Raw genomic sequence first — 13,817 nt, forward strand, 5'->3', positions numbered from 1 at the left:
AACCGTGTTGGTGTAGCAGGACATCGAAATGAGATGGTGAATGAAGGAAATAAGGAGCATCAATCACCAACAGTTAAGTAACCTTTCTAGTTATAGCATTAGCCACCCAAGGTAACCTGGAAAGTCAGTGAGTCATTGAGGACTGTCTTATTTCCATTGTGGTCCTTTAATCTTGTCCCCCAGGATGCCACCCACACCAGTCCACTAACACCCAGGTATGTACCTACTTACTGCTAGATGAGCAGAAACAGCAGGTATAAGGAAACATGCACAACGCTTCCACCCGTGCCGGGGATTGAACCACAGACACTGGCTTGATGAATAAGACAGCTAGAATAAAATCCACAGACTTATCAGAGCTGAATTTTACCCCCGTTAGTTGTTCAGACCAAAAAAAATATTAACTTTTCTAGGTTATCCTAGGTAATTTACACTGTATGATAATTGTACTCGTGTGTACCTAAGCCAGAGCGAATTTGCTATGAAATTAATACTAATGAAGCCTAATCCCGCCCTGGATTGTATACCATTGTTATATTCAAACACAACCTTGTCCACGAAAGTTGCCTCATTGCAGAGTGAGAGCTGGATGTGTAGATATGACTTTCATCTGTGACTTTAAACTGGTGAAAGAAGCTTTTTCCAAGATAGAATGTACTGATCGTCCCCACTGGGAGCCCTTTCATTTCCTTACTGATGGAAAGGAATCAGGTTTGTAACTTGCTTGTTTATACATTACTGTCTCCTTCCATAATGAATTAGATACACGTAAGCAAGACTTTGTTTAGACAATTTATTTATTTATTGACCATGTTTGGAATTGATACTTGTACTAGCAAGACTTTGTTGAGACAACGTCATATGGAGAAACATATGACGATGTTTCGGTCTGACTTGGACTATTTACAAGTCACACTAACACACGAGGGTGAAGGAGACAGTATATATAGGAGAGAGAAACAGGGACGGTACAAAGAGAGGAAGGAAGAAGGAAGTGGAAAAGTAACAGTAGAGGTAATGCTGGTAGTGAAAATTGTAGTAGTAGTAGTAGTAGTAGTAAGTAGGGGAGAAGTGGAAGACGTGTGACTAGTCACTGTGGTGAAACATTTCCTCAGTAAATATCCTCATCAGTGCACACACCTTTTATCTACACCTTATCGCTATCACCTTACCAATGTATATGATATATTTTTAGATGAGCGGAGGGGTAAGCCAGTAGAAGGCCTCGGTCAGAAGACCAAGAGTAAATTTATTTGGGCACAGGTACACATACTCAATTATGATGTATACAGTGACACTAGCCTTCACAATGCAACATTGTATTATTCTCTCTGCAACTCAAGTGTAATATTGACCAGTGATTGTATTCTCCCTACAACCAGGTGTGATAATGACTAATGGACAACATTGGCAGAATGCACGAAGGTTCTTGCTACGTAATCTGAGGGACCTGGGGATGGGAAAATCTTATCTGGAGGTTCCCATACAGGAGGAGGCACAGATGCTGGTCAATGATTTCCGGAAATATGATGGCAAGGCAGTTCCTCTGCCCAACTCTATTAACATAGCAGTTCTCAATGTTATTTGGCAACTTGTGGCAAGTAGGTTTAATGTTTTTTTTTTTCATTATTTATATTCCTTTCTAAGGGGAGGTGGGTTGAAGTTGGGGAAAGGCTCATGATTTTAGGTATTGGAGTCACTCTCCTCTCCGGATTGAATCTGATTGTATAAACCCCCTACGGGTTTTATGCAATAGGGAAGTTTATTTAAGTACAGGTACACATAAGTACAATTACACAATTTTAGATGTGTAGAATTATCATACAAAGTCAAAGTGACTTATTTGCATCAGGATATTTACACTAATAAGTGTGTATCTCTCAGTGAGGATACCTGGAGTATACCTGGAGGGTATATATACAGTACACTGACCCCTCAGAGGAGGTTCCTTGATGCTGGTGAGGGGCTCTTGATCTAGGGAATTGGATCTGCGCTCGAGTTCCCTGAATTTAGCCTGAATACCTTCCATCCCCCCACAGGCACTATTTAATCCCTATGGGTTTAGCACTCCCCTATGATTATAATAATAAAAGCACACTGACAGAAGTATGTCTTCCATTGTATACACACTGAGTGTTCACCTCAATCACTGTTTAAGGCATTAACATATTCATAATTAGTGGTGACATCTTGTCTTAATGACTCGATGCAATTCAGTGTAAAAATCAAAATTTGTCTATTGGACCTGAATAAAAATAAGCTTCAAATCTAATTGCACAATGACCCATGTAGGTTTAGAGCTCCTTTTTTATTATAATAATTTGAGCCTAATTAATGAGCCCAGCATCTGCACCTAGGTCTATACAGCTCAAGGCATCACAGCCCTTACAGTCAATAACAACAACGACTCCCTTCAACAGTCGCCCTATAAACCAACAACAACAAGTGGGATGTATTTCTCTTACAATATAACATTACCCAGGACTGAGAGGATGTTATATTCATGGGAGAGCGGTAAAACCGTGGGGGTCATACAGCACCAAGGGGTAATCATAGCCAATCAGGTTCGATCCAAGGAAGGGGAGAACAGGTCCAGGTCCTTGACTCTTAAGTTTATTTAGACACAGGTACACGTAAGTACAATTATTACTTATAATAATCATATATGATAGTAGCGAACCTTATATATAAGGAATTGATACAAACTTCTGTACTAACTACATCAAAAGTAAAACCTGATGTTCTGTACTATGACTTAACGTTATAAGGTACTAACTCAAAAGAGCACAGTATATTACATACCGTAACTCTGCAAACTAAACCCCCCCTTCCCCAGACAGAACCCCCCCGTCCCCAGACAGAACCTCCCCTTCCCCAAACAGAACCCCCCCTTCCCCAGACAGAACCCCCCCCTTCCCCAGACAGAACCCCCCCTTCCCCAGACAGAACCCCCCCTTCCCCAGACAGAACCCCCCCTTCCCCAGACAGAACCTCCCCTTCCCTAGACAGAACCCCCCCTTCCCCAGACAGAACCCCCCCCTTCCCCAGACAGAACCCCCCCTTCCCCAGACAGAACCCCCCCTTCCCCAGACAGAACCCCCCCTTCCCCAGACAGAACCCCCCCTTCCCCAGACAGAACCCCCCCTTCCCCAGACAGAACCCCCCCTTCCCCAGACAGAACCCCCCCTTCCCCAGACAGAACCCCCCCTTCCCCAGACAGAACCTCCCCTTCCCTAGACAGAACCCCCCCTTCCCCAGACAGAACCCCCCCCTTCCCCAGACAGAACCCCCCCCTTCCCCAGACATAACCCCCCCTTCCCCAGACAGAACCCCCCTTCCCCAGACAGAACCCCCCCTTCCCCAGACAGAACCTCCCCTTCCCCAGACAGAACCCCCCCTTCCCCAGACAGAACCCCCCCTTCCCCAGACAGAACCCCCCCCTTCCCCAGACAGAACCCCCCCTTCCCCAGACAGAACCCCCCCCTTCCCCAGACAGAACCCCCCCTTCCCCAGACAACCCCCCCTTCCCCAGACAGAACCTCCCCCTATCTGAAAAGTACAACATAAAATTAGAACCACAATAACTTAAGTTAACCCTAACACATCTATTATGCTATCCAAAAGTATAAATCTTCCAACACGTAAGAATATGAAGCATAAACTACAATGATACATCTGTTCCCAAAACTTAAAATGGTGGGTGGCCCGGTGACCTGGTGGCTAAAGCTCCCGTTTCACACACGGAGGGCCCGGGTTCGATTCCCGGCGGGTGGAAACATTCGACACGTTTCCTTACACCTGTTGTCCTGTTCACCTAGCAGCAAATAGGTACCTGGGTGTTAGTCGACTGGTGTGGGTCGCATCCTGGGGGACAAGATTAAGGACCCCAATGGAAATAAGTTAGACAGTCCTCGATGACGCACTGACTTTCTTGGGTTATCCTGGGTGGCTAACCCTCCGGGGTTAAAAATCCGAACGAAATCTTATCTTATCTTAAAGGTTATAACTGCCTCACGGCTTACAAAACAAACTGCAAGTGCAATAAGTACATTATGTAAATATGGAACAGTTTGATTTCTAACATTGGTTATAAAGAATTTCCTGTAGTCAAATTACATTAACAAGATCCGTCCACATCATAAACAAACAGCAATCATTGTATTGAGTGCCTAGCCTTACAGAAAGAAAAAAATCGTAAACCCTCACCATACTTATTAATTTTTTTAATTTATTCAATGATTTACTCTGACACAAATTCATTAACATAATAAATATTATATAAATTGACGATCATATTAATCGTCAGCAATTTCCATCCATTCTATATGTGTTCAATCTTGATACCTATGAACTACGTTTGAATCACAAACAACAATCACAACATTGCGAAATATTTATAGGATAAATTCGGTACGACTTAGTGTAATGGACTCGTGTTATATCCCTTTAATACTTTGGTGACTCAGACTAGATTGAACAGTAACAGGGAAGGGATAAAACATGCATATACAGTGGACCCCCGGTTAACGATTTTAATCCGTGCAAGAGGGGTAATTGTTATGCGAAATAATCGTTATGTGAATGAATTTTCCCCATAAGAAATAATGGAAATAAAATTAATCCGTGCAAGACACCCAAAAGTATGAAAAAAAAAATTTTACTACATGAAATATACATTTTCCCACACACAAAGAGAAGGATACATGCACAATAGTAGAGTAGTACATGCACAGTATATATTGTGCATGTACTAGTCTACTAAATGAAGAATAAATGACACTTACCTTTATTGAAGATGCAGCAATGACTGATGAGACACTGTGTCCTGGGAGTGCCTTTTCCTCCTGAGTACTGTAGGTCCTGTTTGGTATTTTCTTCCAGAACAGGCCTTATCACACTGTGTATGCCACTACGATTCTTAAATCTCTCAAACCAACCTTTGCTGGCTTTAAATTCACCAATATGAGCACTAGTTCCAGGCATTTTTCCCTGTTCACCTGGGTGTTAGTCGACTTGTGTGGGTTGCATCCTGGGAGACAAGATTAAGGACCCCAATGGAAATAAGTTAGACAGTCTTCGATGACACTGACTTTTTTGGGTTATCCTGGGTGGCAAATCCTCTGGGGTTAATTGTTTCTTGGTATTCTCAATAAGCCACACCAACAACGGTGCTACAGCAGCAGCAGCAGCTGACAGTGCAGCAGCAGCAGCAGCTGACAGTGCAGCAGCAGCAGCAGCTGTACCACCAATAGTAGCGATGGTTGATTGGGGTTTATTATACAACCTGGCCAGCTCGGAGACATGCACTCCACTTTCATACTTATCAATGATCTTTTTCTTCATCTCTATTGTAATTCTCACCCTTATTGCTGTAGGGTTGGCACTAGAAGCTTTCTTGGGGCCCATGGTCACTTATTTTCCAGAAAAAGCACCGAAAACACTGTAATAATACGAAATATTCCGATTGTATGCTTGGATGTTACCGCGGAGGCTGGCTGGTAAACAATGCCACCGGCGGAACATGTGAGCGTGGCTCAGGCCGCACATTGGACGCGTCTCGGACGAAAATCGGTAAGCGGGTTTTTAAGCGGTATGTGAGGCAAAATTTTTGCGATTAAAGTAAGCGGTATGCGAAATAATCGCTATGTGATGCCATCGTTATGCGGGGGTCCACTGTATATATATGCATGTTTGTATACCCAAATATCTGGACCTCCATAACACAATCAAAAACAAAACTAAGAAAACTAGTGACTCAAGAATATAACGAGTCTTTACACAAAGGAAAGCATTAAAAACATAACAAATATATAAAGGCACCCCAGTCATTTTGTACACAAAAGGTACAATAAGGAACCCTAACCCCTGAATCTACAACCACACATCCATAACTACTAAAAAACATTCATGCCCAAACTCATATTCACGCAACTCACATCCTTCCCCCCAAGAGACGAGCCAGCTATTGCCCACTGACCTACACGACAACTTATTCGGCATGCCCGTATATTTATTCACAGATTCACAAGGGCTTCAATAGTGAGCCTTTTATAACCGTCCGAAAAACCTTTATCCCACCTCCTCTCATACAATTCCCTATTCCTACACATTGTACGATAAAATGTTATTGCAAGGACACGCCTTCTCACCTCACTGACCCCTTTCCCCCGCATTACCCACGAAATATAAATTTAATCCACGATAATATAATCTAAAACCCGTTCAACATCCTGGTCTAATCCACCGATGTCGAGACGTAACGCGCGCAGGACCTGCACTCCTCTCCCTCCCACCCTCTGTACCACCCTACCCAACCAACTCCTGACATCTTCTAAACCTTCGCAAAAATAGACAACATGAAAAGCCGTGTCTTCCCCACCACAAAACCCACACCCGCCTCCCTCCACGACTCTTCTGGATCGTAGTATTGCCCCTGACGGCAATATACCATGTAAAAAACGAAACATGACTTCACGCACCCTAGGCCGTAATTTCAACTTACTAAATCGGAGCCAGATATTTTCCCACGAGTACATGGGGAACAAACCTTCTACTGGAGCTGCGCACGTACCCCCCAGTAAGCTACTTAAAACTCTTATGTGAATGTTCCTCCGTTCCTTTACCATCAACAAAGCTTGTAGTACAATCTCACATTCCCTTAACTCCATTCCCCTATACCACTTTTTCACCCTTGTATATACAGTGGACCCCCGCATAACGATTACCTCCGAATGCGACCAATTATGTAAGTGTATTTATGTAAGTGCGTTTGTACGTGTATGTTTGGGGGTCTGAAATGGACTAATCTACTTCACAATATTTCTTGTGGGAACAAATTCGGTCAGTACTGGCACCTGAACATACTTCTGGAGTAAAAAAATATCGTTAACCGGGGGTCCACTGTACTTGGTCCATTTTTCCCGCCATCACACCCACACGCCAAACCTCCCACTTTAGAAAAACACATTTCACCCTACGCTTTAAGTCCAACAATCCCAAACCTCCTCTACGTACAGGTAACATAACAACCTCATGTTTTAACCAATCACACCTCGATCCCCACAGAAAGGTAAATACTCTTCTCAATATTCCATTGATCGCTGTTCCTGTAATTGGGAATACAGCCGCAACGTGCCACACCTTACTATACAATAAAACGTTAACAACGATCACACGTTGGGCCAGAGTGAGATGTTGGGGCCTCAAAACGCCCAGACGACCAATGACCTTTTCCAACGTCCTTACTGAATTTTCCTCCCGCGCCACATCCAAATCGTCTCTATAAATAATACCGCAAATCTTTAATGACATCGCAGTTGTGTTAACCACATTACAGCTCGCCATTCCATCCCCTTCCCAGGTCCCCTACCCCATGATCATCGACTTTTCACTATTTACCATCATACCCATGGCACGTTCAAACACATGCACAACATCTTCCAACCCTTTCATAGACATACGTTCACACACCAAAACAGTCGTATCATCCACATAACCTATTAATGCCGGCCAACAATCCCCTTTCCCTACCCCACCCCCACCCCGGGAACTTACTGTGCTCTCAACCATCCTATAAAAGGGATCCTGAAGACACGCAAATAAGATCTGTGACATAGGGCACCCTTGTCAAACCTCTACCCATCTCAAAGTCCGTCCCCATACACCCATTTATTTGTACCCTCATCTTTGCCCCCTTATACAGCGTGTTTACCCACCCAACTATTTCTTCTCCATAACCCTGTCTCCGAAGAATACTCTGCAGTGCACCCCTTTCCACTCTATCATAGGCAGCCCGCCAGTCCAAGGCCAGTAAAGCCGCCCCCTCCCCTCCCCCCTTTGACTCCACAAAACTTCTTAAAAGCCCGTGACCTTCTAACATCGACCTGCCCGGCAACCCATACTGCGATGGCGAAACAACCCCTCCCACCACGCATTTTACCCTATTGCCCAAAATTTTTGCGAAAACCTTATAGTCTGCACATAGCAACGATATCGCCCTATACATGTACTTCCCAAGGTTTGGCTGCCCTTTGCCTTTTGGGACCAACACCACAACTGCCATATTCTGCTTATCCCCTAACGTACCCTTCTCCTTCATACAATTTAATAATCTTTCCATGAACTTCCCAATCAACTCCCAATGCTGCAAATAAAATTCCACCGGTAAACCGTCATTACCCGGGGCCTTGCCCTTCCTCATTCCGTGTAAAGCAATTTCAATTTCCTCCTCAGTAATAACCCCACCCAAAGCCTTCCTATCACTGTGACCCAAAATGCACTTAGCATATGTGCACACCTTATTTAATTCCACTTCATCCACGCCACTACTTGTCCAGTATTTTTTATACCACGTATCCGCATATGCACTCATAGCTTTTGAGTTTCTTATCACTTGACCTGCTCTATGGATTCCCATCGTCTCATTTACCTCCAAGCTCGGGATTGCTGTCAGCGCCTGCTTTTGCTTTTGTCTCAACACACACGCGGATGGCCTGTCTCCCCACAAAACTTCTTCTAATCCTGCTTGCACCAGCACCGCTTGAAACCGCTCATTATGCAATGTTCGCAAGCTCTCTTTTATGTCTACAATCTCGTCCATGGGGTAAACACCACCAACCGATCCCTGCCCATAACAACCTTGTAATCGATCCTCTAAATAATTTGCTAGCCCATATTTTAAAGTGTTTATACGCCTACCCTCCCTCACGTAAAAGGATTTTATCCTTTCCTTTGCCACCGAGTCCCACCATGTTACAATGTCTTCCACCTCCTGAGCTTCCCTTGAAAGCTCATTCCATAGCATAGAAAAACCCTCTAACCTTTCCTCATCACTTAACACACTAATATTTAATTTCCAATAATTCTTATAAATTTCCGCCATTCCCTCCCACCCTACCTCCACTACAACTGCCCTATGATCTGACAAGACCGTCTCCACCGTATTAAAAGACTTTACAACTACTCCCTGCGAAATATACACTCTGTCTAACCTTGCAGCATATCCCCTTCTGATAAAAGTATGTTCTGTTTCCCACACCCCTCCCCCAAACACATCTCTTAACTTAACATCCCTCAACAAATCTCTGAGAGGTGCAGACACATGCCCAGCCCCTTTGGGTTCGACGTCAGCCGCCCTTATGACACAGTTCCAGTCACCCCCCACTTCCGGAAGAGCACGCAAAAAATAAACAAGGTCCTCACACACAAAATCCGTTCGAACCTTCGTGTCATTCTCCGCAGGGGCATAGACACTTACCAAAGATACACGCTTTCCCATCCAAGTCCCATCTACTCGCAACACCCTCCCCCCACCCCCCTCACATCTCTGCAACATAAACGGGCTCGTCTCTTTTATTAAAAGACCCACACCACCTTTCAAACGGATAGTTGGCAGGGCCAGTACTGTATAACCTGCAACCTGCAACACTTCTTCTTTGAAATTGTGTTCTTGTAGGAACATAACATCAATTCTATGTTTGCTAAGAAAACTGCTCAACCAATCTCTTTAGTCTAGTACATAAACCGTTAACATTAGCAGTCATACACCTAAGGCCTGTTATATTTTCCACCCTTTCCTCTTCTCCTCCCGTGGTTCACCACTTGATTTGTTATGTCTATGTGTCTTCTTTACAGTACCTTCCCATTCGCCTCCCTTCTTGCGATGGCATCCCTCATGACCCCCCCTCCCCGCCCCTCCCCTCACCCATCCTCTCAGTTTTTTTTCCAGTCCTCTGTGCCCGTCAGTACGTCATCCGAATCTGACGTAGCTGCCCGTTTCCTCGTAACATTCTTATCCTCCATGTCAAGATCCGAGGAAGCCTCACGGTTTACCTCAACATCCACCTCACAATGAGGTATGAAGTCTCCCGACGTCCCAGTCTCGTCGTCCTTCTGCTGAGTCTCATATTGTTGACAATCCGGACTCGGAAAGTCTCCAACTATGTCTTCTGGAGACGGAGCTTCCACCACTTGCGGTGACAAGGTCCTTAAAACTTCGTCCAAATCCTCACCTATTCTCAACACGTCATGCCGGGGTACCAATCCAGCAGATGGTATCGGCAATGACTCGGGTGCAGGGAGCTGAGGGGAGGACTCACTCTCATTTCGAAAAGCCTGTTCCACCATCTCACTCCACAAACGACCACGCCCTTCCTCTGACGAACGATGCCCACCTTCATCATGTGTGCCTGGGGCTACTTCTTCTTGCACAGGCTTGGTCAGGCGTCTGTTCTTTTCGCATGCCGCCACTATGTGGTCATACTCTCCACAAATGCGACACGTACGCCGCTGTCCAGGATATAAAACCATTACCTGTGTCCTAAAATCTTGAAGATACACGTATGACGGTATGGGTTGATGCAACGTCATCTAAAGGCTGAATGTACTTTCTGGCATACCTGCGTAGGCACCCATTATCCACTTACCCTGCTGGGCAGAATGCACAGTTCCATATTTCTCAAATACGTTTCTGATGTCAGCTTCGTTTGCCTCAAAGGGGACATTCCGCAACTTTATCCAAGTATAATATCGAGACACGTCCACCAGTCTCGCACGCACAGCAGGCGTAACGTCAAAACACACATCTTGAAAGTGCGTAACCACCGATTCATAAACTGTCTCAGCAAGCAGTTTCACAAATATTCTGTGCGCTCCGTTCAGCGCTACCCCATACAATTCACCATCTTGTATGGCGTATGTCTCCCTGATTATCTTGGGTAAGAGTATTTGAGCTGAACTAGGTGTAATCGCACCTTGAAGTAGTTCAATACCAATAGTATTAATGCGTCTGTGATGACAAACCGCCATCTTAACACCAGTAATTTCCCAGCAGTGTCAACAGACACACAACAACACCTCCTCGTACCACTGCTGTCAGGTCACTGAGGAGCGTCAGGCAAGGGGGTCTACACAGCCCAAGGGCGATGCAGACAATGATAAAGTCTAGAATTAGATTCTGCGCTCTATGACCCTTGTAGGTTTAGCGCTTCTTTTTGATAATAATAAAATAAAAATAATATAAAAATAGTAGTAATAATAATAATAATAATAATAATAGGTTAGGTAAGGTTTGTCAGGAAACAGGACTAGATTAAAATTAACACTTTTTCACCGATGGGAAACATTTCACAGCTTCTTTTAGGCTTTGAAGAACTGCCAGCATCACTACTTTTGCACTTTGGGGCCATTATTAAGCATAATTAAGGTTGTTTTTTGGGCCACAGTAAACCGTGGATAACTGACACAGTGGGTAACAAATCTGTGGATACGGGAGTTCTACTCTATAGCATAAATTATCTAGGATAATCCAAAATAGATGGCAGAAGCATGTCTCAGAAGCCTACCTGCCAAGCAATGGTGGGCTGGAATTAATTCTCTTTTGAACACTTTTTATTTGCAAGTTTTAGATGGTTCCCCGTGGCCTGGTAGGCAACACTCTTGTTTCACATGCTGAGTGTCCATGGTTCAATCCCCAGCATGGGTGGAGACATTGAACATGTTAGTTGACTGATATGGGTGGCATCCTGGGGGACAAGATGTAAGGACCACAATGGAAATAAGACACAGTCCTTGATGACACACTAACTTTCTTGCGTTATCCTGTGTGGCTAACCCTCTGGGGCTAAAAATCCGAATAAACTATTGTCATGTCCTCATTCCAAGAAAACCATTTTTGATGATGGAAATGAATTAAGCTCATTGTAAGTGCTATCACAAACACAGGCTCTTTTTTTAATGATAATAATAATATTTATTTCTTCCAGTATATGATACAACTTATACAGAGAATAGCTGACATCAGTGACATACTACTATATAGAAAGCCCCTTGTTATGCTGAGCATTTTGGGCAAATTAGATCGGTTTTGTCCCAGGATGCGACCCAGACCAGATCGGTTTTGTCCCAGGATGCGACCCAGACCAGTCCAATAACTCCTAGGTACCCATTTTAGACTGATGGGTGAACAGGGACAGCAGGTGTCTTACGGAAACACGTCCCTAATGTTTTCCAGCTGTACTGAACGAGATTCGAACTCCAGACCTCAGTGTCTGAGCTGAGTGTGCTAGCGATCGAGCTACGGGACACCATGACAATTCTCATCACAGAAATTCACTTTCATTGCCTCACTGACAGAGATCAAAACTGAGCTTAGTAACATCATAACGTGTGTAAGATGAGATATTTATACAGAAAGTAGATAGGGAACTGTATAATACATAAAGAGTTCTAAGTTACTTTCATGTATGAATACTGTATGCTCCTACATGATGTATGAATTCATGGGCTATACTGCAGAATTGAATTATGTGTAATTAGTATTATTTCTTTAGCTCAATGGTCTGTAACAATTGATTCAACTCCTAAGTATCATTTTATTGCTAAGTAACAATGGCAGCAGATATTTTGAGTCGAATATGTTCAAGTCCATGTGAGAATTAGAATTCAAGTTTATTTTCACGTGATACATTGTACTTATATACAGGAATGGGTGACACTTGAATGCATGCAGAAAGCCCATGGTTATGCAGAAAGCCCATGGTTATGCAGAGCATGCCCATGGTTATGCAGAGCATGCCCATGGTTATGCAGAGCATGCCCATGGTTATGCAGAGCATGCCCATGGTTATGCAGAGCATACCCATGGTTATGCAGAGCATGCCCATGGTTATGCAGAGCATGCCCATGGTTATGCAGAGCATGCCCATGGTTATGCAGAGCATGCCCATGGTTATGCAGAGCATGCCCATGGTTATGCAGAGCATGCCCATGGTTATGCAGAGCATGCCCATGGTTATGCAGAGCATGCCCATGGTTATGCAGAGCATGCCCATGGTTATGCAGAGCATGCCCATGGTTATGCAGAGCATGCCCATGGTTATGCAGAGCATGCCCATGGTTATGCAGAGCATGCCCATGGGCTTTCTGCATGCTTGGTTATGCAAGGTTATGCAGAGCATAACCATGAGTAAATTTAACCCTTAAACTGTCCAAACATAGATCTATGTTCGGAGCGCTACGCGAGTGAACGTAAATCTACGTTTGGACAGTTTAAAGGTTAAGCCTAACATAATACAACAAGAGCAATAAACAATACATGTGTATTTTTAGTGACATTAAGTGTATAGAAATAATGAACATTAAAATGGTATAAAATACCGACAGGTTGTTAGGTAAGACACATATGCAACAGTTAGGTATATTTATTTCGAAACGTTTCGAAATAAATATACCTAACTGTTGCATATGTGTCTTGTATAGAAATAATATTGAATAATTAGTGAAGTGTTCCTCTCTTAGTGACCCTGGTAGGCCATTGGTATCATTATAATTAAAAATGCAGCAAAAAATATCTTGTTTGTAATAATATTCTCTATTTTCCTGGGGTTTAAGTGGTTAATCAAATTTTAATTGTACACACTTACTTTATTTCTAATCTTTTGTTATCTGTTTCTTTAGGTCGTCGCTATGAGCTGGATGACAAGGACATCACTTCCTTTATTGCACTCATAAAATCCTTTCAAGAAGACACCAGTGCTTTTATTCTTCCAATCTTCTTTCCTATACTAAATTATCTCCCAAGATTTCTCACAAGAAAACTTTTTAGATTTGATATAATAGACAAGGTTAAACAGAATGCCTTGGGGCTCTTGGGGGTAAGTCTGGACAGTGCATTTTTTTATACAGATTGGTTGGAGGTACAAAAGTAATGCAGTAAATATGGGTATTAAGTCACATATGTAGAATAAGCTTTTATCAGGTATGTTTAGCTCAGGATAAAGCAAAATTAAGTTCCTTTAAAAAAAAATCTGCATATTTTC

General features: G+C 43.4%; 1 protein-coding gene across 1 annotated transcript; it reads left to right on the forward strand.

Annotated features, from left to right (window-relative positions):
• The first annotated feature begins 401 nt into the window (after positions 1 to 401).
• LOC128704993 (cytochrome P450 2L1-like) lies at positions 402 to 13,721 on the forward strand. Its single transcript, XM_070105200.1, has 3 exons — positions 402 to 711; positions 1,383 to 1,601; positions 13,456 to 13,721. Exons 1-3 carry the CDS (start codon positions 600 to 602, stop codon positions 13,704 to 13,706), a joined length of 582 nt encoding a protein of 193 aa, XP_069961301.1. The 5' UTR covers positions 402 to 599; the 3' UTR covers positions 13,707 to 13,721.
• Positions 13,722 to 13,817: the final 96 nt, after the last annotated feature.

This window comes from Cherax quadricarinatus, chromosome 97 (assembly GCF_038502225.1).
Source record: "Cherax quadricarinatus isolate ZL_2023a chromosome 97, ASM3850222v1, whole genome shotgun sequence".
Lineage (NCBI taxonomy): Eukaryota > Metazoa > Arthropoda > Malacostraca > Decapoda > Parastacidae > Cherax > Cherax quadricarinatus.